Source organism: Bos grunniens, chromosome 8 (genome assembly GCF_055505025.1).
Source record: "Bos grunniens cultivar Pamir isolate PY7600 chromosome 8, Bosgru_T2T1.0, whole genome shotgun sequence".
Taxonomy (NCBI): Eukaryota; Metazoa; Chordata; class Mammalia; order Artiodactyla; family Bovidae; genus Bos; species Bos grunniens.
This window is the reverse complement of record NC_141172.1, coordinates 64,671,631-64,693,129: the sequence shown is the minus strand read 5'-3', so window position 1 is coordinate 64,693,129 and position 21,499 is coordinate 64,671,631. Positions and strand designations below refer to the sequence as shown.

The 21,499-nt window shown below is 41.4% G+C and overlaps 1 protein-coding gene across 2 annotated transcripts in view; it reads right to left on the bottom strand.

The window, feature by feature from the left end:
* Window positions 1–21,499, bottom strand: part of LOC147367281 (contactin-associated protein-like 3) — a 238,176-nt gene that overhangs the window by 116,473 nt on the left and 100,204 nt on the right. For both annotated transcript variants that reach the window (XM_086414390.1, XM_086414391.1), the window contains exon 4: window positions 3,179–3,326. In XM_086414390.1, the coding sequence (XP_086270516.1) occupies window positions 3,179–3,326 (148 nt within the window). The remainder of the gene's footprint in view (window positions 1–3,178; window positions 3,327–21,499) is intronic.

The window sequence follows — 21,499 nt, the reverse complement described above, 5'->3', positions numbered from 1 at the left end:
ATGGGGGTCCCCATTCTGTGCCTATCTAGTCTACATTTCTGAATTCATGAACTATGTCCCTCATTTCTTCTCCCCTCCTCTCCTCTCTTCCTTTCTTCCCTCTCTCACTCCAACAATAAACACAGTGATGAATATAAAATTTCATTACAACTGTGGGGCTAATACAACACAATATGACGAGGGAACACTTGAGAATGACACTGAATATGAACATGTGGAGTCAAAGTAAATGGCAGAAAAGAATCAAAAGATGACTAAAAAACCTCATTAAAGAAATGATGGTGAAACTGCCGAGAATTATCTAGATGTCTGTGGAGAAGGCAATGGCACCCCACTTCAGTACTCTTGCCTGGAAACTCCCATGGATGGAGGAGCCTGGTGGGCTACAGTCCATGGGGTCGCTAGGAGCTGGACACGACTGAGCGATTTCACTTTCACTTTTCACTTTCATGCATTGGAGAAGGAAATGGCAACCCACTCCAGTGTTCTTGCCTGGAGGATCCCAGGGACGGGGGATCCTGGTGGGCGGCAGTCTATGGGGTTGCACAGAGTCGGACATGACTGAAGCAACTGAGCAGATGTCGGGGGCTTCATAGACCTGTGTCAAGGATGTCAAGTTGGAATTGATCAGACTGTATGTAAATGTTGCTGAAAACTTACGAAATGGGATGAAAGCTCAGAGAACAATTTTGAGTAGAATATATAGCCTAGAACAAGTCCATAAGAAATGTTAACTTTGAATGGATGGGAATGCTAGAGAGGCGAGGGGCAGGGGAAAGTGAAGAGTCTCATGCTAGATCCTGGCCTTGGTGTGTAGGTCAGTAGGGACTCTAAGAAGACCTGACACTTTCCACTTTTACTCTAGAAATGGGGGAAAGGCTTTTCAGTTAGTGAAAATATATATGCCAACCCAAGAACCCATGAAGATATGCAGTGTTTATAGGAATAGTAAATATCATTGTAAATGGAATGTAAAAAGATGACACTAGAAAGAGATAAGCAATCTAGACATTCTCTCACTAACAACAGGGCAGAGGAAGTACACACGAAAAAAAGATAATAATTATCACTTTGAGCTATAAACCAAATCAGATTAAATTACTACCAAAAATAAAAATGCAAAGTGCTACACTTCAATCATTATTAATAATAAGAATGAAGACAAAACAGAGCCGCTAATATTGAGAAATATACTTTGTGTTGTTTTACAAGTGATGATTATTTCCTGTTTGCATTTTTATGCTAGGAGTCCCTTATGCCCAACAGTTCATGTTTGCTGAATTTAGGATGCACGCAGGTTCCGTGACAGCTGTACAGTCAACTGGCCCTTCCAGGCACCAGACACTCAGCTTTGATCTTCCTAGTACTGACCTCTAACCCAAGAAACTGGAGTAGTATCTCTTCACCAAGAACATCAAGCTAACAGCAAATCCCCATCAAAGAGCATGTTCTGCTTTGAAGTCAGTAAACCTGAAGTTGCTTCCAGAGTAATGGGAAAAGGAGACATTAATTTCATGGGATCAAAGAGAAAGTCTAAATATCAGGCATCCTAGCCATCACAGCAGTGAGCACACTGACAGACCCCAGAACCAAAAGGATGGAAGGAAATACGAAAGAGGGAAAATAGGTTGATGGCAACCCAGCACCATCTATGCTGAATGGTCCACGGACTCATAAACACTAGAGAGCTGAGGTGGGGTTAGGAAGCAGAGCCAGAGTAGAACATGCCATTAGGAAGGGGTATGAAACAGAGGCTGAAGGTGACCCTTGAATGTGGGATGGGTGGCTTGGGTGAGCCTCAGCTCCAGAACCACCCATCGTCTATGGGGGTTATCAAAGTGGAACTGATACCTCCGCTGTTCAACAACTCACGCCCACGCCCATCCCTGCACCACAGGAACACTGAATTCCTACTCCCTCAGTTTACATATGTTGTTTTGTCTAACAAGCACCATCCCTACCCCCGTCTCACTGCCCATGACCTTAATTTTGAAAACTGAATTGTTTTGAAAAAGTTTCCTTTTCCAACCCAACCCCTCTATTCCCCATGCCCCATCATCATGTTACAATATATTTGCTTTGTATAATTTTATGACTTCTCATAAACTCCTGACAAAGAAATAAATAATCTCAAAATCATCCTCCACATACAACCCAGTTCTCTGCAGATAAATTCACATATGACCAGTGAGGGAATAAAGAAATCAATGTCTGAATAGAATGGTAGTCGTGAATACAAAATGAGGAAAAAAGACAGTTTTAAATCTTAGATCCAATATGTGATAGCTCTCGCAAATATCTAATTTCTCAAAGGTTTGGTTTCTTTCTTTTCTGAAGCAGTGAGGTTACTACTATACTGAAATCATTTGGTTAGAGTGGGAGTTGAATGAGAAAATGTTGCAGGGGGTAGGATTTGACATATTAAATATCCTGTGTATGGTATATCTTATGGTTACACTTCTCTACAAAGTTAATACTTTGATCAGGGACAGAATGAAGTGTGACAAAAACTCTAAGATGTTCCCAACCAACTTATTCTTCAGGTCACTCTTCCAGTTTCTAGAAGATTATATTTTAAATTAATTTTTTCATTTTTGTGTTCATTTACAAAATACCAGAATATTCTAGACCTTCAAAATGGCAGCTGTAGATTTGATCCCCCATGTATTTCATGGAATGCTTTTACGCTTGTCTTTATGCTCAAATTGACTGCCAGCATCTTCATTTTTATTGTCAGTGGGGAAAAGCCAGAAGACATAAAACATAAATGATGTTCAAAAGAAGTTTCCACAGCGACGCAAGTAGAGAGAAAAGTGAGTCACCATGGGGACCAGGGAACATGGGGACATCTGTTCTTACCCGTTTTCCCACAGGAGGATCATTCCATCAATCACAATAAATACAACTGCTCTTGATTTGAGCTTTGTTTATTTTATGAAGTGCCTGCTATATAACAGGTATTCGGCTAACCTCTGACAATCTAAGATTTTAAAGCTCATTTCGGGTCCTCCTCCGAATTCAACCTTAAAATAACTGTAATATTATTAAGACTTTCCATAAAATCAGTTTTGCCTGCACAGATATTTAAAAAGCTGAAAAGTCAAGTTCCGTTTTCAATTTAGTGTTTAGAACACAACACTCCACCAAAACCTTCATTTGAGGAATAAACACCACTTACTGTAGGCACATCCATACACTTCAATCCGCATCCCAATCCTGCCTTTGGGGTTCCAGGTTAAGGGGAGGAAGCGCAGGAATCTGGCTTCGAAGGTAGGCTGGAGTCTGTAGTGTACCACACTGTCTGCATTTGTGTTTCCTGGAAAACCCTGAGAGAAAACAGAGAAAGAAATCAATGTGTCTGCATAACACCATCTTCCTGCTCTCACCTCACAGGCTCATAATGGCAAACAATGCTTCACTTTGTTAGTATGCAAATTCATGGCTGCTTTAGAGCAACTCTGCTAATTTCTCAGGCATGTGACAATCTCTCTTCAATGCCTGGATTAGTCATCACCATCTAAACTTTCCTTATTTGTAGGGTAGTTTAAGCTTCAATGGCACCATTAAACTGGCTATAAACCTGCTGCTTTCGAAGACTTGCTTTTAGAAAGTGGCTCAGCCCCCACCTAAATCATTTCCTAATCTCCAAGTAGTCAAGACACACAACCTCACTTTCAGCACAAACAAGCACAATGTCAGCTTGCAGGATGTACAAAAAGAATCCTAGACCCTAAAACTTGAGAGGTGGGAGGGATCTGACCAGTGTTCTAGTTCAAAACCTTTAACTTATAAATGCAAAAATGTTAGTTACTTAGACATGTCTGACTCTTTGCAACCCCAGAGACTGTAGCCTGCCGGGCTTCTCTGTCCAAGGGATTTCCCAGGCAAGAATACTGGAGTGGGTTGGCATGCCCTCCTCCAGGGGATCTTCCCAACCCAGGGATTGAACCTGCATTTCCTGCACTGTAGGTAGATTCTTCACTGCTGAACCACCAATGCAAAACTCAAGCCTAAGGAAATGAAGAGTCTATGCAGGCAGGACAGCTATTCTCCACTGTGGCCAGGACAAGATCATGGGGATTCAAATTTTGATCTGTGTTCACTGTGCTTTGTCAGGGTACCCCAAGTTATCAGCATTTAGAAGCTGCTTGGGGAAACACACCAACGCCACCAGCCACAAGATAAGAGTTGTGATTTCTCAACTGTGGGCATCTGGCTTCATGCTAGAAGGGGTCAGCATGAGAGCAAAGAAACTTGTTATAAGCAGTATGACTTCTTTTTCATGGTGTTCTTTTTAATGTAAATATCAGAAAGTAGGGAAACCAAAAAATGGATGGTATTGTTGTAGACATATACATCAATTACAGATATGTTACTAATGACTTATTCATTTTAAAAAGACCTACATGTAGGTGAGAAAGCTTGCATAAACACAGCACAAACTCCAACACACAGGAAGTGCATTCCAATGTAACTTCTCCAGTCATCCTGGCAGACCTCTCTTTAATAGTGTTTACTGTTCTGTTGTTTAGTCACTTAGTTGCACCTGGTTCTTTGCTACCCCATGGACTGTAGCCCACCAGGTTCCACTGTCCATGGGATTTCCCAGGCAAGAATACTGAAGTGGATTGCCATTTCCTTCTTCAGGGGATCTTCCTGACCCAGGGATTAAATCCACTTCTCCTGCTTGGCAGGTGGATTCTTTACTATTTCCCAGGCTTCCCACCTGGTCAGATCAGATCAGATCAGATCAGTCGCTCAGTCATGTCCGACTCTTTGTGACCGCATGAATCGCAGCACGCCAGGCCTCCCTGTCCCTCACCAACTCCCGGAGTTCACTCAGACTCATGTCCATCGAGTCAGTGATGCCATCCAGCCATCTCATCCTCTGTCATCCCCTTCTCCTCCTGCCCTCAATCTTTCCCAGCATCAGGGTCTTTTCCAATGAGTCAACTCTTCGCATGAGGTGGCCAAAGTACTGGAGTTTCAGCTTTAGCATCATTCCTTCCAAAGAAATCCCAGGGCTGATCTCCTTCAGAATGGACTGGTTGGATCTCCTTGCAGCCCAAGGGACTCTCAAGAGTCTTCTCCAACACCACAGTTCAAAAGCATCAATTCTTCGGCTCTCAGCCTTCTTCACAGTCCAACTCTCACATCCATACATGACCACAGGAAAAACCATAGCCTTGACTAGACGAACCTTTGTTGGCAAAGTAATGTCTCTGCTTTTTAATATGCCATCTAGGTTGGTCATAACTTTCCTTCCAAGGAGTAAGCGTCTTTTAATTTCATGGCTGCAGTCACCATCTGTAGTGATTTTGGAGCCCAGAAAAATAAAGTCTGACACTGTTTCCACTGTTTCCCATCTATTTCCCATGAAGTGGTGGGACCGGATGCCATGATCTTCGTTTTCTGAATGTTGAGCTTTAAGCCAACTTTTTCACTCTCCTCTTTCACTTTCATCAAGAGGCTTTTTAGTTCCTCTTCACTTTCTGCCATAAGGGTGGTGTCATCTGAATATCTGAGGTTATTGATATTTCTCCCGGCAATCTTCATTCCAGCTTGTGTTTCTTCCAGTCCAGCACGGAATACTGCATGATGTACTCTGCATCTAAGTTAAATAAACAGGGTGACAATATACAGCCTTGATGAACTCCTTTTCCTATTTGGAACCAGTCTGTTGTTCCATGTCCAGTTCTAACTGTTGCTTCCTGACCTGCATACAAATTTCTCAAGAGGCAGATCAGGTGGTCTGGTATTCCCATCTCTTGAAGAATTTTCCACAGTTTATTGTGATCCACACAGTCAAAGGCTTTGGCCCAGAGTTTATTGTATGTGAGCGCATGCTAGGTCACTTCAGTCGTGTCTGACTCTTTGAGGCCCTATGGACTGTAGCCCCTGTAGGCTCTTCTGTCCATGGGACTCTACAGACAAGAATATTGGAGTGGGTTGTCATTTCCTTCTTCAGGGGATCTTCCTGACCCAGGGATTAAATCCACATCTCCTGCTTGGCAGGTGGATTCTTTACTATTTCCCAGGCTTCCCACCTGGTAAGCCCAGAGTTTATTGTACGTGAGCTCATACTAAGTCGCTTCAGTCATGTCTGACTCTGCGGCCCCATGGACTGTAGCCCCTGTAGGCTCTTCTGTCCATGGGACTCTACAGACAAGAATACTGGAGTGGGTTGCCATTTCCTTCTCCAAAGGATCTTCCCAACCCAGAGATCAAGCCTGCATTTCCTGCGGCTCCTGGATTGCAAGTGAATTCTTTACCACTAAGCCCCTGGGGAAGCCCCAGAGTTTACTGTACTTTAAAAAATGATGGGTGGGTTTCAGATGAAATGAATCTAGCTGCCTCATATTATAGAATCTACTTCCCTCTCACCTCTGCCATCTTGCCAATCTTGGTACATTAACAACTGTACATCAATCTCTGTCCTGAAGTTTCATGACAATCTGAAAGAGCATCACAAGTCATCTGTAAAGAATTCCTTTTGTCTCTGCCTTCAAAGAGAAACCATGTGAAACCAAGCAGGATCACATGGGACCTTCCTGGAAGAGACTCCCCTGCACCATGCCCTCCACTTGTCTCCTATCTATAGAGAAACTTTAGCTTCCTAGGCCTTCCCTGAGTTCCAAAGAGTAAATTTAATCATAGAAGTGAAAAAATGCAAAAAAAAAAAAAGAAATAAAGCAAAATAATAAGTTTAGCTATTAAAGTTAAAGACCTTTAGCTATTAAAGTGAAAGACCTTTAGTACCTCCTCAAGGGCTATAGATATTATTTTGAGCCATGTCCTTTGAGCTGTTTTGAAAGTAGAAAAACCTCCACTAGGTGCAAGAAGTTAACTGTATGCTGCCCATAAGCACATAGATCCCAGACGGGTTGGAATCAGAAGTTGATGATGTTGACTCCTGATTATCTCATCACCAACCAATCAGAAGAATGTCCATGAGCTGATCACATACCTCACAAACCCCCTTTCCTTACCTATCTTTAAAAATCTTCCCCTGAAAGCCATTGGGGAGTTTCAGTTCAGTTCTGTCTCTCAGTCGTGTCTGACTCTTTGCGACCCCATGAATCGCAGTACGCCAGGCCTCCCTGTCCATCACCAACTCCTGGAGTTCACTCAGACTCACATCCATCGAGTTGGTGATGCCATCCAGCCATCTCATCCTCTGTCATCCCCTTCTCCTCCTGCCCCCAATCTCTCCCAGCATCAGAGTCTTTTCCAATGAGGCAACTCTTCCCATGAGGTGGCCAAAGTACTGGAGTTTCAGCTTTAACATCATTCCTTCCAAAGAAATCCAAGGGCTGATCTCCTTTAGAATAGACTGGTTGGATCTCCTTACAGTCCAAGGGACTCTCAAGAGTCTTCTCCAACACCACAGTTCAACAGCATCAATTCTTCAGCACTCAAGCTTTCTTCACAGTCCAACTCTCACATCCCTACATGACCACTGGAAAAACCATAGCCTTGACTAGACGGACCTTTGTTGGCAAAGTAACGTCTCTGCTTTTCAATATGCTATCTAGGTTGGTACTAACTTTTCTTCCAAGGAGTAAGCATCTTTTAATTTCATGGCTGCAGTCACCATCTGCAGTGATTTTGGAGTTTAGGTCTTTTTAAAAATACATATATGTTTATTTTTAATTGAAGTATAATTGGTTTACAGTATTGTATTGGTTTCTGTCAAACATCAATATGGTTTGAGTTCTCTGAGTCATACAGCAAATTCTCATTGGCTATCTATTTTATATATGGTAATATATGTTTGCAAGTTACTCTCTCCAAACATCCCACCCTCTCCTTCCTCCCACCCCCACTGTGTCTATAAGTCTGTTCTCTATGTCCGTCTCCACTGCTGCCCTGCAAATGATTTCATCAGTACCATCTTTTTAGATTCCATATATATAATATTAATCACTCTTTAAGCACTACCTACCAGGACTCCTTGCTTGGCACCCTGCAATTAACGCTTTACTTTCCTTCACCACAACTCAATGTCAGTAGATTGGCTGTACTGCATGTGGGCAAGTGGACCCAAGTTTGGTTTGGTAATTGAACTGCAGGGTTCCTCTTTCTCTCCACCTGAGCCCTAGGACCTCCTATAGCCTCCAATGAACCAGGACTTTTACCAGCTCTTTCCACCTTGAGCATTTTAGAGTCACAAGGCCAAGTTTCTGTGCTTAAAACTCTATATCTCTTTTTAAAATTATTTCCATTGATTCTTCATGATATTCTTAACCAATTTTCCCAGGTGGTCTGTGCTCCAGGGAAGCCATAACCACTTAAGGTATTCCTAAGGATAACACAGCATCTTAACAGAAAACGCTGTCCCATCTAAGGACCTGACCAGTTTAAGCTCTGAAAAAAAAGAGTAAGGTCTCTTAGGTGTATGTGTCTCTTTTGAAATCTACTGTCAAATGTTAAGGCTATCTAAATTCCACCAATTTTTTGGAACCCATAATCAAAACATAAAACGTAGAGTTATTTTGGGGTGGGCTACCTTCAAATTCTGCACTCTTTGATCTCACAAAATTTTATTATTCAGAAATCAAAGATGTCACACAACAGACCTCCATTTAATAATAATAAACTCAGGGAACAAAAAGAGGTTGATTCTTTCTCATGCTCACTGGAAGTACAGGGACAAACCCACCTAATCTGCCAATGCAGTTAATACAAACAGCCAGATGTATTTATGCCACCAAAGAACAAGACTCCTTAAATCAACCAGGAATGGTGTCTGCCTAGTTATTTAGCTTTGCAAAATGCTGGGCCAGGTTTAACAAACAGATCAAACCAAGCCAAACTGGTAATCAAGTTTGTGAACCATCACCACCAGGAAGATTTCCTTGGTATAAACAAATGGAAATAATAAAAGAGAAGACTCAAACGTAATAAGTATGCATATTCCAGAGGTTGTGGTGCTGCTTCTTGGCTAATGAATGAAATGCCACCATAAGGTCATTTCATTATTTATCTTGTTCAATGAAAGTAAAATCTTTGACCTATATCATCTTTTCTTTCAAATGTTAACAATTGCTATGCCAAGATCAGGTAAACCTTTTTTACCACATCTCTACTCCAAAGAAGAACTCAAAAACATCCACTCCCCAACTTTATATTGAACCCCAGGCTGATATATGTAGAAGTAGCATTTTCTCAGCTCCACCACTGGCTAGGATGTGGCACTAAGCTGATATTGTCTGTTGCAAGTCACAGTTCTTTTGTCTACAAAACCAGTTTGATAAAATGTACTCTAAAGTTTGCAGTACTAATTGAGAAAAATATCTGAAATGTAAGCCACTCACTTACTATCTATGTAAACGTTCCAAAAGTCATGGCTGCAAGTACTATGGCCATGGCTGATATTGGGTTATCGTTGTATCTGGCAGAGACAGCTTATCTGTCAGACTCTGAAAGCTGTTCTTAATATTTTATCTCAGGTTCAATATCCAAGCACTTGCATGTGTGTGTTCAGTCGTGTCCAACTATTAATGACTCCATGGACTGTAGCCCCGCAGGCTCTTCAGTTCAGTTCAGTTCAGTTCGGTCGCTCAGTCGTATCCGACTCTGGGACCCCATGAATTGCAGTATGCCAGGTCTCCCTGTCCATCACCAACTCCTGGAGTTCACCCAAACTCATGTCCATTGAGTCAGTGATGCCATCCAGCCATCTCATCCTCTGTCATCCCCTTCTCCTCCTGCCCCCAATCTCTCCCAGCATCAGAGTCTTTTCCAATGAGTCAACTCTTTGCATGAGGTGGCCAAAGTACTGGAGTTTCAGTTTTAGCATCAGTCTTTCCAAAGAAATCCCAGGACTGATCTATTTTAGAATGGACTTGTTGAATCTCCTTGCAGTCCAAGGGACTCTCAAGAGTCTTCTCCAACACCACAGTTCAAGAGCATCAATTCTTTGGCACTCAGCTTTCTTCACAGTCCAATTCTTACATCCATACATGACCACTGGAAAAACCATAGCCTTGACTAGATGGACCTTTGTTGGCAAAGTAATGTCTCCGCTTTTTAATATGCTGTCTAGGTTGGTCAGAACTTTTCTTCCAAGGAGTAAGTGTCTTTTAATTTCATGGCTGCAATCACCATCTGCAGAGATTTTGAAGCCCAAAAAAACAAAGTCTGACACTGTTTCCCCATCTATTCCCATGAAGTGATGGGACCAGATGCCATGATCTTCGTTTTCTGAATGTTGAGCTTTAAGCCAACTTTTTCACTCTCCTTTTTCATTTTCATCAAGAGGCTTTTTAGTTCCTCTTCAATTTCTGCCATAAGGTTGGTGTCATTGTGTATCTGAGGCTATTGATATTTCTGCTGGCAATCTTGATTCCAGCTTGTGTTTCTACCAGCCCACTGTTTCTCATGATGTACTCTGCATATAAGTTAAATAAGCAGGGTGACAATATACAGCCTTGATGTACTCCTTTTCCTATTTGGAACCAGTCTGTTGTTCCATGTCCAGTTCTAACTGTTGGTTCCTGAGCTGCATATAGGTTTCTCAAGAGGCAGGTCAGGTGTTCTGGTACTCCCATCCCTTTCAGAATTTTACAGTTTATTGTGATCCACACAATAAAGTCAAAGGCTTTAGCATAATCAATAAAGCAGAAATAGATGCTTTTCTAGAACTCTCTTGCTTTTTCCATGATCCAGCAGATGTTGGCAATTTTATCTCTGCTTCCTCTGCCTTTTCTAAAACCAGCTTGAACATCTGGAAGTTCACAGTTCATGTATTGCTGAAGCCTGGCTCTTCAGTCCATGGAATTTTCCAGGCAAGAACCCTGGAGTAGGTTGCCATTTCCTACTCCATAATATCTATGACATCCAGGTAAACTGGAAAGGAACATCACTTTCTACATTCACTGTAATTCCAACATTATAATTGAAACTAAGAAGTAAAGTTGAAATTTATTTTAGCATAGCTAGGAAATGAAATTATTTGCTAGGAATATTTAATTTTTAAAATTTTCCTTATACATTATTACTTCTTTCTGAAGTACTCTGTTTATTGAATACAAACTGTATTTCAGATTGGTATGATGATAATGTTCTAAAACAAAAGGGATTTCTCTTTTTGTTTTATTGAAATTTAAGACAGAATACTCTTTGAGAAATACTTCAAGTGAGAATAACCAATGCTAATAGTCTATGAATAGAGGAGCTTAAGAACTTACTGTTTACAGTTTCTGAGATCTGCATACAAAACATTCACTATACGTGATTTTAATCCTAATCAACATTTGGATTGTATGTATGTATGTATGTATACGTACATGTGGGCTTCCCTGGTAGCTCAGCTGGTAAAGAATCTGCCTGCAATGCAAGAGACCCTGGTTCGATTCCTGGGTGTGGAAGATCCCCTGGAGAAGGGATAGGCTACACACTCCAGTATTCATGGGCTTCCCTGGTGGCTCAGATGGTAAAGAATCTGTCTGCAAAGCAGGAGACCTGGGTTCAACCCCTGGTTTGGGAATATCCCCAGGAGGAGGGAATGGCAACCCACTGCAATATTCTTGCCTGAAGAATTTTCATGGACAAAGGAGCCTGGTGGGCTATGGTCACAAAGAGTCAGACATGACTGAACGACTAAGCACAGCACATACATACCTGTACCCATGGGATTATCTTAAATCATTCTAATTTTAAGAAATTACATTATTTTGTCTTATATAGAACTATTAATAGTTCCTTTGCAAATAAATAAATGATACATTTCTTTAAGATACAGAAATTTAAGTGAAATTAATTTGGAGTAGAATGTATCTCTAGTAACACCCCACTCTGACATCTGGGGTTTATTACTGAAATGATCTCATATTTTTTACTAAGCTGACTTTTTTTTTTTTAACTTTACAATATTGTATTGATTTTGCCATACATCAAAATGAATCCGCCACAGGTATACATGTGTTCCCCATCCTGAACCCTCCTCCCTCCTCCCTCCCCATACCATCCCCCCGGGTTGTCCCAGTGCACCAGCCCCAAGTATCCAGTATCGTGCATCGAATCTGGACTGGCGACTTGTTTCATATATGATATTATGCATGTTTCAATGCCATTCTCCCAAATCATCCCACCCTCTCCCTCTCCCACAGAGTCCAAAAGACTGTTCTATACATCAGTGTCTCTTTTGCTGTCTCGTATACAGGGTTATTGTTACCATATTTCTAAATTCCGTATATATGCATTAGTATACTATATTGGTGTTTTTCTTTCTGGCTTACTTCACTCTGTATAATAGGCTCCAGTTTCATCCACCTCATTAGAATTGATTCAAATGTATTCTTTTTAATGGCTGAGTAATACTCCATTGTGTATATGTACCACAGCTTTCTTATCCATCCATCTGCTGATGGACATCTAGGTTGCTTCCATGTCCTGCCTATTATAAACAGTGCTGTGATGAACATTGGGGTACACAGTCTCTTTCAATTCTGGTTTCCTCGGTGTGTATGCCTAGCAGTGGGATTGCTGGATCATAAGGCAGTTCTATTTCCAGTTTTTTAAGGAATCTCCACCCTGTTCTCCATAGTGGCTGTACTAGTATGCATTCCCACCAACAGTGTAAGAGGGTTCCCTTTTCTCCACACCCTCTCTAGCATTTATTGCTTGTAGACTTCTGGATTGCAGCCATCCTGACTGGCGTGAAATGGTACCTCATAGTGGTTTTGATTTGCATTTCTCTGATAATGAGTGATGTTGAGCATCTTTTTATCACCATTGCAATGAAAAGAATAAAATACTTAGGAATATATCTACCTAAAGAAACTAAAGACCTATATATAAAAAACTATAAAACACTGGTGAAAGAAATCAAAGAGGACACTAATAGATGGAGAAATATACCAGGTTCATGGATTGGAAGAATCAATACAGTGAAAATGAGTATACTACCCAAAGCAATTTATAGATTCAATGCAATCCCTATCAAGCTACCAATGGTATTCTTCACAGAGCTAGAACAAATAATTTCACAATTTGTATGGAAATACAAAAAACCTCGAATAGCCAAAGCGATCTTGAGAAAGAAGAATGGAACTGGAGGAATCAACCTGCCTGACTTCAGGCTCTACTACAAAGCCACAGTCATCAAGACAGTATGGTACTGGCACAAAGACAGAAATATAGATCAATGGAACAAAATAAAAAGCCCAGAGATAAATCCACGCACCTATGGACACCTTATCTTTGACAAAGGAGGCAAGAATATACAGTGGATTAAAGACAATCTCTTTAACAAGTGGTGCTGGGAAAACTGGTCAACCACTTGTAAAAGAATGAAACTAGAACACTTTCTAACACCATACACAAAAATAAACTCAAAATGGATTAAAGATCTAAACGTAAGACCAGAAACTATAAAACTCCTAGAGGAGAACATAGGCAAAACACTCTCTGACATATATCACAGCAGGATCCTCTATGACCCACCTCCCAGAATATTGGAAATAAAAGCAAAAATAAGCAAATGGGACCTAATTAAACTTAAAAGCTTCTGCACAACAAAGGAAACTATAAGCAAGGTGAAAAGAAAGCCTTCAGAATGAGAGAAAATAATAGCAAATGAAGCAACTGACAAACAACTAATCTCAAAAATATACAAGCAACTCCTACAGCTCAATTCCAGAAAAATAAATGACCCAATCAAAAAATGGGCCACAAAACTAAATAGACATTTCTCCAAAGAAGACATAAGCTGACATTTATTCTTTTTTAAATGTGGCATAATCTATCATTATATAATTTTGCTTTCGTGTTTCCAGAACAGATAAATGCACAGGTTGAGCACAGAATGTCAGGAACAAAGGTTTACTCTTGTCTTGTTCTAACAAGTAAAAAAAATGAAGCTTGTAGGAATAAGATTCTTTACCAGCTGAGCTACCAAGGAAACCACTGGAGCAGTGGCTGTGTGGTGCTGGAGCGACTTTGAGGAGATATCCCACGTTCGGAGGCAAAGGAGAAGCCCCAGCAAGATGGTAGGAGGGATGAAATCACGTTTAGAATCAAACCCCATAACCCCCAGAGACGCTCAGAGGGCTCAAACATACCTTGTGTGCACCAGGACTCAGAGACCCCACAGAGACTGAGACAGAACTGTGTTTGAGTGTCTCCTGTGAAGGTATGGGTCAGCAGTGGCCTGCTGCAGGGGCAAGGACTCTGGGTGCAGTAGACCTGGGTATGGAATAAGCCCTCTTGAAGGAGGTCGCCATTAACCCACCACAGAGCCACTAGAACTCACACAGGACTGGGGAAACAGACTCTAGGTGGGCACAAACAGAACCTTGTGCACACTAGACCCAGGGGAAAAGAGCAGTGACCCCAAAAGAGACTGACCCAGACTTGCCCATGAGTGTCCAGGAGTCTCTGGCAGAGGCATGGGTTGGTGGTGGCCTGCTATTGGGTTGGGGGCACTGAGTGTAGCATTCATCACCATTATCTTCATTACCTCCACCATAGTTTGGCCTCAGGTCGAATAACAGGGAGGGGATATAGCTCCAGCCTTCAACAGAAAATAGGATTACAATTTACTGAGCATGGCCCTGCCTATCAGAACAAGACCCAGTTTCCCCTTCAGCCAGTCTCTCCCAACAGGAACCTTTCATAAGCCTCTTATCCTTCTCCATCAGAGGGCAGACAGACTTAAAACCACAATCACAGAAAACTAACCAATCTGATCACATGGACCACAGATCAGTCCCTCAGTCGTGTCCGACTCTTTGCAACCCCATGAATCGCAGCACGCCAGGCCTCCCTGTCCATCACCAACACCCAGAGTTCACTCAGACTCATGTCCATCGAGTCAGTGATGCCATCCAGCCATCTCATCCTCTGTCGCCCCCTTCTCCTCCTGCCCTCAATCCCTCCCAGCATCAGAGTCTTTTCCAATGAGGCAACTCTTTGCATGAGGTGGCCAAAGTACTGGAGTTTCAGCTTTAGCATCATTCCTTCCAAAGAAATCCCAGGGCTGATCTCCTTCAGAATGGACTGGTTGGATCCCCTTGCAGTCCAAGGGACTCTTAAGAGTCTTCTCCAACACCACAGTTCAAAAGCATAAATTCTTAGGCGCTCAGCCTTCTTCACAGTCCAACTCTCACATCCATACATGACCACAGGAAAAACCATAGCCTTGACTAGATGAACCTTTGTTGGCAAAGTAATGTCTCTGCTTTTGAATATGCTATCTAGGTTGGTCATAACTTTCCTTCCAAGGAGTAAGTGTCTTTTAATTTCATGGCTGCAGTCACCATCTGTAGTGATTTTGGAGCCCAGAAAAATAAAGTCTGACACTATTTCCACTGTTTCCCCATCTATTTCCCATGAAGTGGTGGGACCAGATGCCATGATCTTCGTTTTCTGAATGTTGAGCTTTAAACCAACTTTTTCACTCTCCACTTTCACTTTCATCAAGAGGCTTTTGAGTTCCTCTTCACTTTCTGCCATAAGGGTGGTGTCATCTGCATATCTGAGGTTATTGAGATTTCTCCCAGCAATCTTGATTCCAGCTTGTGTTTCTTCCAGTCCAGCGTTTCTCATGATGTACTCTGCATATAAGTTAAATAAGCAGGGTGACAATATACAGCCTTGACGAACTCCTTTTCCTATTTGGAACCAGTCTGTTGTTCTATGTCCACTTCTAACTGTTGCTTCCTGACCTGCATACAAATTTCTCAAGAGGCAGATCAGGTGGTCTGGTATTCCCATCTCTTTCAGAATTTTCCACAGTTTATTGTGATCCACACAGTCAAAGGCTTTGGCATAGTCAATAAAGCAGAAGTAGATGTTTCTCTGGAACTCTCTTGCTTTTTCCATGATCCAGTGGATGTTGGCAATTTGATCTCTGGTTCCTCTGCCTTTTCTAAAACCAGCTTGAACATCAGGAAATTCACAGTTCACATATTGCTGAAGCCTGGCTTGGAGAATTTTGAGCATTACTTTGCTGGCGTGTGAGATGAGTGCAATTGTGTGGTAGTTTGAGCATTATTTGGCATTGCCTTTCTTTGGGATTGGAATGAAAACTGACCTTTTCCAGTCCTGTGGCCACTGCTGAGTTTTCCAAATTTGCTGGCATATTGAGTGCAGCACTTTCACAGCATCATCTTTCAGGATTTGGAATAGCTCAACTGGAATTCCATCACCTCCACTAGCTTTGTTCATAGTGATGCTTTCTAAGGCCCACTTGACTTCACATTCCAGGATGTCTGGTTCTAGGTCAGTGTTGACACCATCGTGATTATCTGGGTCATGAAGATCTTTTTTGTACAGTTCTTCTGTGTATTCTTGCCATCTCTTCTTAATATCTTCTGCTTCTGTTAGATCCATACCATTTCTGTCCTTTATCGAGGTCATCTTTGCATGAAATGTTCCTTTGGTGTCTCTGATTTTCTTGGAGAGATCCCTAGTCTTTCCCATTCTGTTGTTTTCCTCTATTTCTTTGCATTGATCGCTGAAGAAGGCTTTCTTATCTCTTCTTGCTATCTTTGGAACTCTGCATTCAGATGTTTATATCTTTCCTTTTCTCCTTTGCTTTTCGCTTCTCTTCTTTTCACAGCTATTTGTAAGGCCTCCCCAGACAGCCATTTTGCTTTTTTGCATTTCTTTTCTATGAGAATGGTCTTGATCCCTGTCTCCTGTACAAAATCACAAACCTCATTCCATAGTTCATCAGGCACTCTGTCTATCAGATCTAGGCCCTTAAATCTATTTCTCAATTCCACTGTATAATCATAAGGGATTTGATTTAGGTCATACCTGAATGGTTTAGTGGTTTTCCCTACTTTCTTCAATTTAAGTCTGAATTTGTCAGTAAGGAGTTCATGGTCTGAGCCACAGTCAGCTCCCGGTCTTGTTTTTGCTGACTGTATAGAGCTTCTCCATCTTTGGCTGCAAAGAATATAATCAATCTGATTTCATTGTTGACCATCTGGTGATATCCATGTGTAGAGTCTTCTCTTGTGTTGTTGGAAGAGGTTGTTTGTTATGACCAGTGCATTGACAGAATGTGGTCCACTGGAGAAGGGAATGGAAAACCACTTCAGTATTCTTGCCTTGAGAACCCCATGAACAGTATGAAAAGGCAAAATGATAGGATACTGAAAGAGAAACTACCCAGGTCAGTAGGTGCCCAATATGCTACTGGAGATTAGTGGAGAAATAACTCCAGAAAGAATGAAGGGAGGGAGCCAAAGCAAAAACAATACCCAGCTGTGGATGCGACTGGTGATAGAAGCAAGGTCCAATGCTGTAAAGAGCAATACTGCATAGGAACCTGGAATGTCAGGTCCATGAATCAAGGCAAATTGGAAGTGGTCAAACAAGAGATGGCAAGAGTGAATGTCGACATTCTAGGAATCAGCAAACTGAAATGGACTGGAATGGGTGAATTTAACTCAGATGACCATTATATCTACTACTGCGGGCAGGAATCCCTCAGAAGAAATGGAGTAGCCATCATGGTCAACAAAAGAGTCCGAAATGCAGTACTTGGATGCGATCTCAAAAACGACAGAATGATCTCTGTTCGTTTCCAAGGCAAACCATTCAATATCACAGTAATCCAAGTCTATGCCCCAACCAGTAATGCTGAAGAAGCTGAAATTGAATGGTTCTATGAAGACCTACAAGACCTTTTAGAACTAACATCCAAAAAAGATGTCCTTTTCATTATAGGGGACTGGAATGCAAAAGTAGGAAGTCAAGAAACACCTGGAGTAACAGGCAAATTTGGCCTTGGAATATGGAATGAAGCAGGGCAAAGACTAATAGAGTTTTACCAAGAAAATGCACTTGTCCTAACAAACACCCTCTTCCAACAACACAAGAGAAGACTCTACACATGGACATCACCAGATCGTCAACACCGAAACATGGACCACAGCCTTGTCTAACTCAGAGAAACTATAAGCCATGCCATGTAGGCCCACCTAAGACAGATGGGTCATAGTGGAGAGTTCTGACAAAATGTGGTTCACTGGAGAAGGGAATGGCAAACCACTTCAGTATTCTTGCCTTGAAAACCCCATGAACAGTATGAAAGGGCAAAAATATAGGGCACTAAAAGATGAACTCCCCAGGTTGGTAGGTGCCCAATATGCTACTGGAGATCAGTGGAGAGCTAACTCCCAAAAGAATAAAAAGATGGAGCCAAAGCAAACACAACACTCAGTTGTGGATGTGACTGGTGATGAAGGTAAAGTCTGATGCTGTAAAGAGCAATATTGCATAGGAACCTGGAATGTCAGGTTCATGAATCAAGGCAAATTGGAAGTAGTCAAACAGGAGATGGCTAGAGTAAACATCAACATTTTAGGAATCAGTGAACTAAAATGGACTGGAATGGATGAATTTAACTCAGATGACCATTATATCTACTACTGTGGGCAAGAATCCCTTAAAAGAAATGGAGTAGCCATTATAGTCAACAAAAGAGTCCAAAAGGCAGTACTTGGATGCAATATCCAAGGCAAACCATTCAATACCACAGTAATCCAAGTCTATGCCCAGACCAATAATGCTTAAGAAGCTGAAGTTAAACAGTTCTATGAAGACCTACAAGACCTTCTAGAACTAACACCCCAAAAATATGTCCTTTTCATTATAGTGTACTGAAATGCAAAAGTAGGAAGTCAAGAGATACCTGGAGTAAGAGGCAAATTTGGCCTTGGAGTACAGAATGAAGCACGGCAAAGACTAACAGAGTTTTTCCAGGAGAACACACTGGTCATAGCAAACACCCTCTTCCAACAACACAAGAGAAGACTCTACTCATGGGCATCACTAGATGGTCAATACCGAAATCAGACTGATTATAATCTTTGCAGCCAAAGATGGAGTTTTATTCAGTCAGCAAAAACAAGACTGGGAGCTGACTGTGGCTCAGATCATAAACTCCTTATTGCCAAACTCAGACTTAAATTGAAGAAAGTAGGGAAAACCACTAGACCATTCAGGTATGACCTAAATCAAATCCCTTATGACTATACAGTGGACGTGACAAATAGATTCAAGGGATCAGATCTGATAGACAGAGTGCCTGAAGAACTATGGATGGAGGTTCATGATATTGTACAGGAGGCAGTGATCAAGACCATCCCCAAGAAAAAGAAATGCAGAAAGGAAAAATGATTGTCTGAGCAGGCCTTACAAACAGTTATGAAAAGGCAAAGGAGAAAAGGAAAGATAAACCCATTTGAATTCAGAATTCCAAAGAATAGCAAGGAGAGATAAGAAAGCCTTCCTCTGCATTTAATGCAAAGAAATAGAGGAAAACAAAGAAAGGGAAAAACTAGAGATCTCTTCAAGAAAATTAGAAATACCAAGGGAACATTTCAGGCAAAGATGGGCACAATCAAGGACAGAAATGGTATGGACCTAAACAGAAGCAGATGATATTAAGAACAAGTGGCAAGAATACACAGAACTGTACAAAAAAGTGACCCAGATAATCACAATGGTATGTTCACTGACCTAGAGCCAGACATCCTGGAATGTGAAGTCAAGTGGGCCTTAGGAAGCATCACTACGAACAAAGCTAGTGGAGGTGATGGAATTCCAGTTTGAGCTATTTCAAATACTAAAAGATGATGCTGTGAAAGTGCTGCACTCAATATGCCAGCAAATTTGGAAACTCAGCAGTGGCCACAGGACTGGAAAAAGATCAGTTTTCATTCCAAACCCAAAGAAAGGCAATTGCAAAGAATGCTTAAACTACCTCACAATTGCACTCATCTCACACGCCAGCAAAGTAATGCTCAACATTCTCCAAGCCAGACAGTACATGAACCATGAACTTCCAGACTGTGAAGAAGGCTGAGTGCCGAAGAATTGTTGCTTTTGAACTGTGGTGTTGAAGAAGACACTTGAGAGTCCCTTGAACTGCAAGGAGATCCAATCAGTCTATCCTAAAGGAAATCAGTCCTGAATATTCATTGGAGGGACTGATGCTGAAGCTGAAACTCTGATACTTTGGCCACCTGATGCAAAGAACTGACTCATTGAAAAAGACCCTGATGCTGGGAAAGAGTGAAGGTGGGAGGAGAAGGGGACGTCAGAGGATGAGATGGTTGGATGGCATCACTGACTCACTGGACATGAGTTTGAGTAAACTCCAGGAGTTAGTCATGGACAGGGAGGCCTGGCCTGCTGCAGTCCATGGGGTCACAAAGGGTCAGACACAACTGAGCGACTGAACTGAACTGAACTGAACTGAGCGAATAGGATGAAAATCCTCAGAGAGAAATCAGCCACTGGTGCTTCCTCAGAAGACCTACTGTAGGTTCAGAGATTCGATAGTGGGTGAGTCAATGCTGTGCAGAATGAACATGTGGCAGTAGGCTTCAGCAAAATCTTTTCTCCATCTTGTTACCTGTGTGACCTTGCGGGAGTCAGTATTTCCGTGTGTAAAGCAGGAACAAGACTATCTATCCTGGAATTTTTATAAGTCAGCGTAAGGAATTTAAAAGGCTTATCATCTAACCATTTTCTTAATAGCATTATCCTGTTAGTTATCATATAATTTTTTAAAAAGCCAACACAATGTTTTCCATTATTGATCACCAGAAACTCTTTAGTTTGATATAGACTTAATATTCAATAACTTAAGGGCATTCCAATTGAATATTTTGTTGAGGTGATGAAATTCCAGCTGAGCTATTTTAAATCCTAAAAGATGGTGCTATTAAAGTGCTGCACTCAATATGCCACCAAATTTGGAAAATTCAGCAGTGGCCACAGGACTGGAAAAGGTCAATTTTCATTCCAATCCCAAAGAAAGGCAAAGACAAAGAATGTTTAAATTATTGCACAATTGCACTCATTTCACACTAGCAAAGTAATGCTCAACATTCTCCAAGCTAGGCTTCAACAGTACGTGAACTAAGAACTTTCAGATGTTCAAGTTGGATTTAGAAAAGACAGAAGAACCAGAGATCAAATTGCCAACATCTGCTGGGTCATAGAAAAGCAAGATAATTCCAGAAAAACATCTACTTCAGCTTCGTTGACTACCCTAAAGCCTTTGACAATGTGGATCACAACAAACTCTGAAAAATTCTTAAAGAGATGGGAATACCAGACCACTTTATTTGCCTCTGAGAAACCTGTATGCAGGTTAAGAAGCAACAGTTAGAACCAGACATGGAACAAAGGACCGGTTCCAAACTGGGAAAGGAGTACGTCAAGGCTGTATATTGTCACCCTGATTATTTAACTTATATGAAGAGTACATCATGCAAAATGCCAGGCTAGATGAAGTACAAGCTGGAATCAAGATTGTGGTAAGAAATATCAATAACCTCAGATATGCAGATGACACCACCCTTATGGCAGAAAAGTGAAGATGTGCTAAAGAGCCTCTTGATGAATGTGAAAGAGAAAAGTTTAAAAGCTGACTGAAAACTCAACATTCAAAAAACGAAGATCATGGCATCCAGACCCATCACTTAACGGCAAATAAATGGGGAAACAGTGGAAATGATGACAGAAT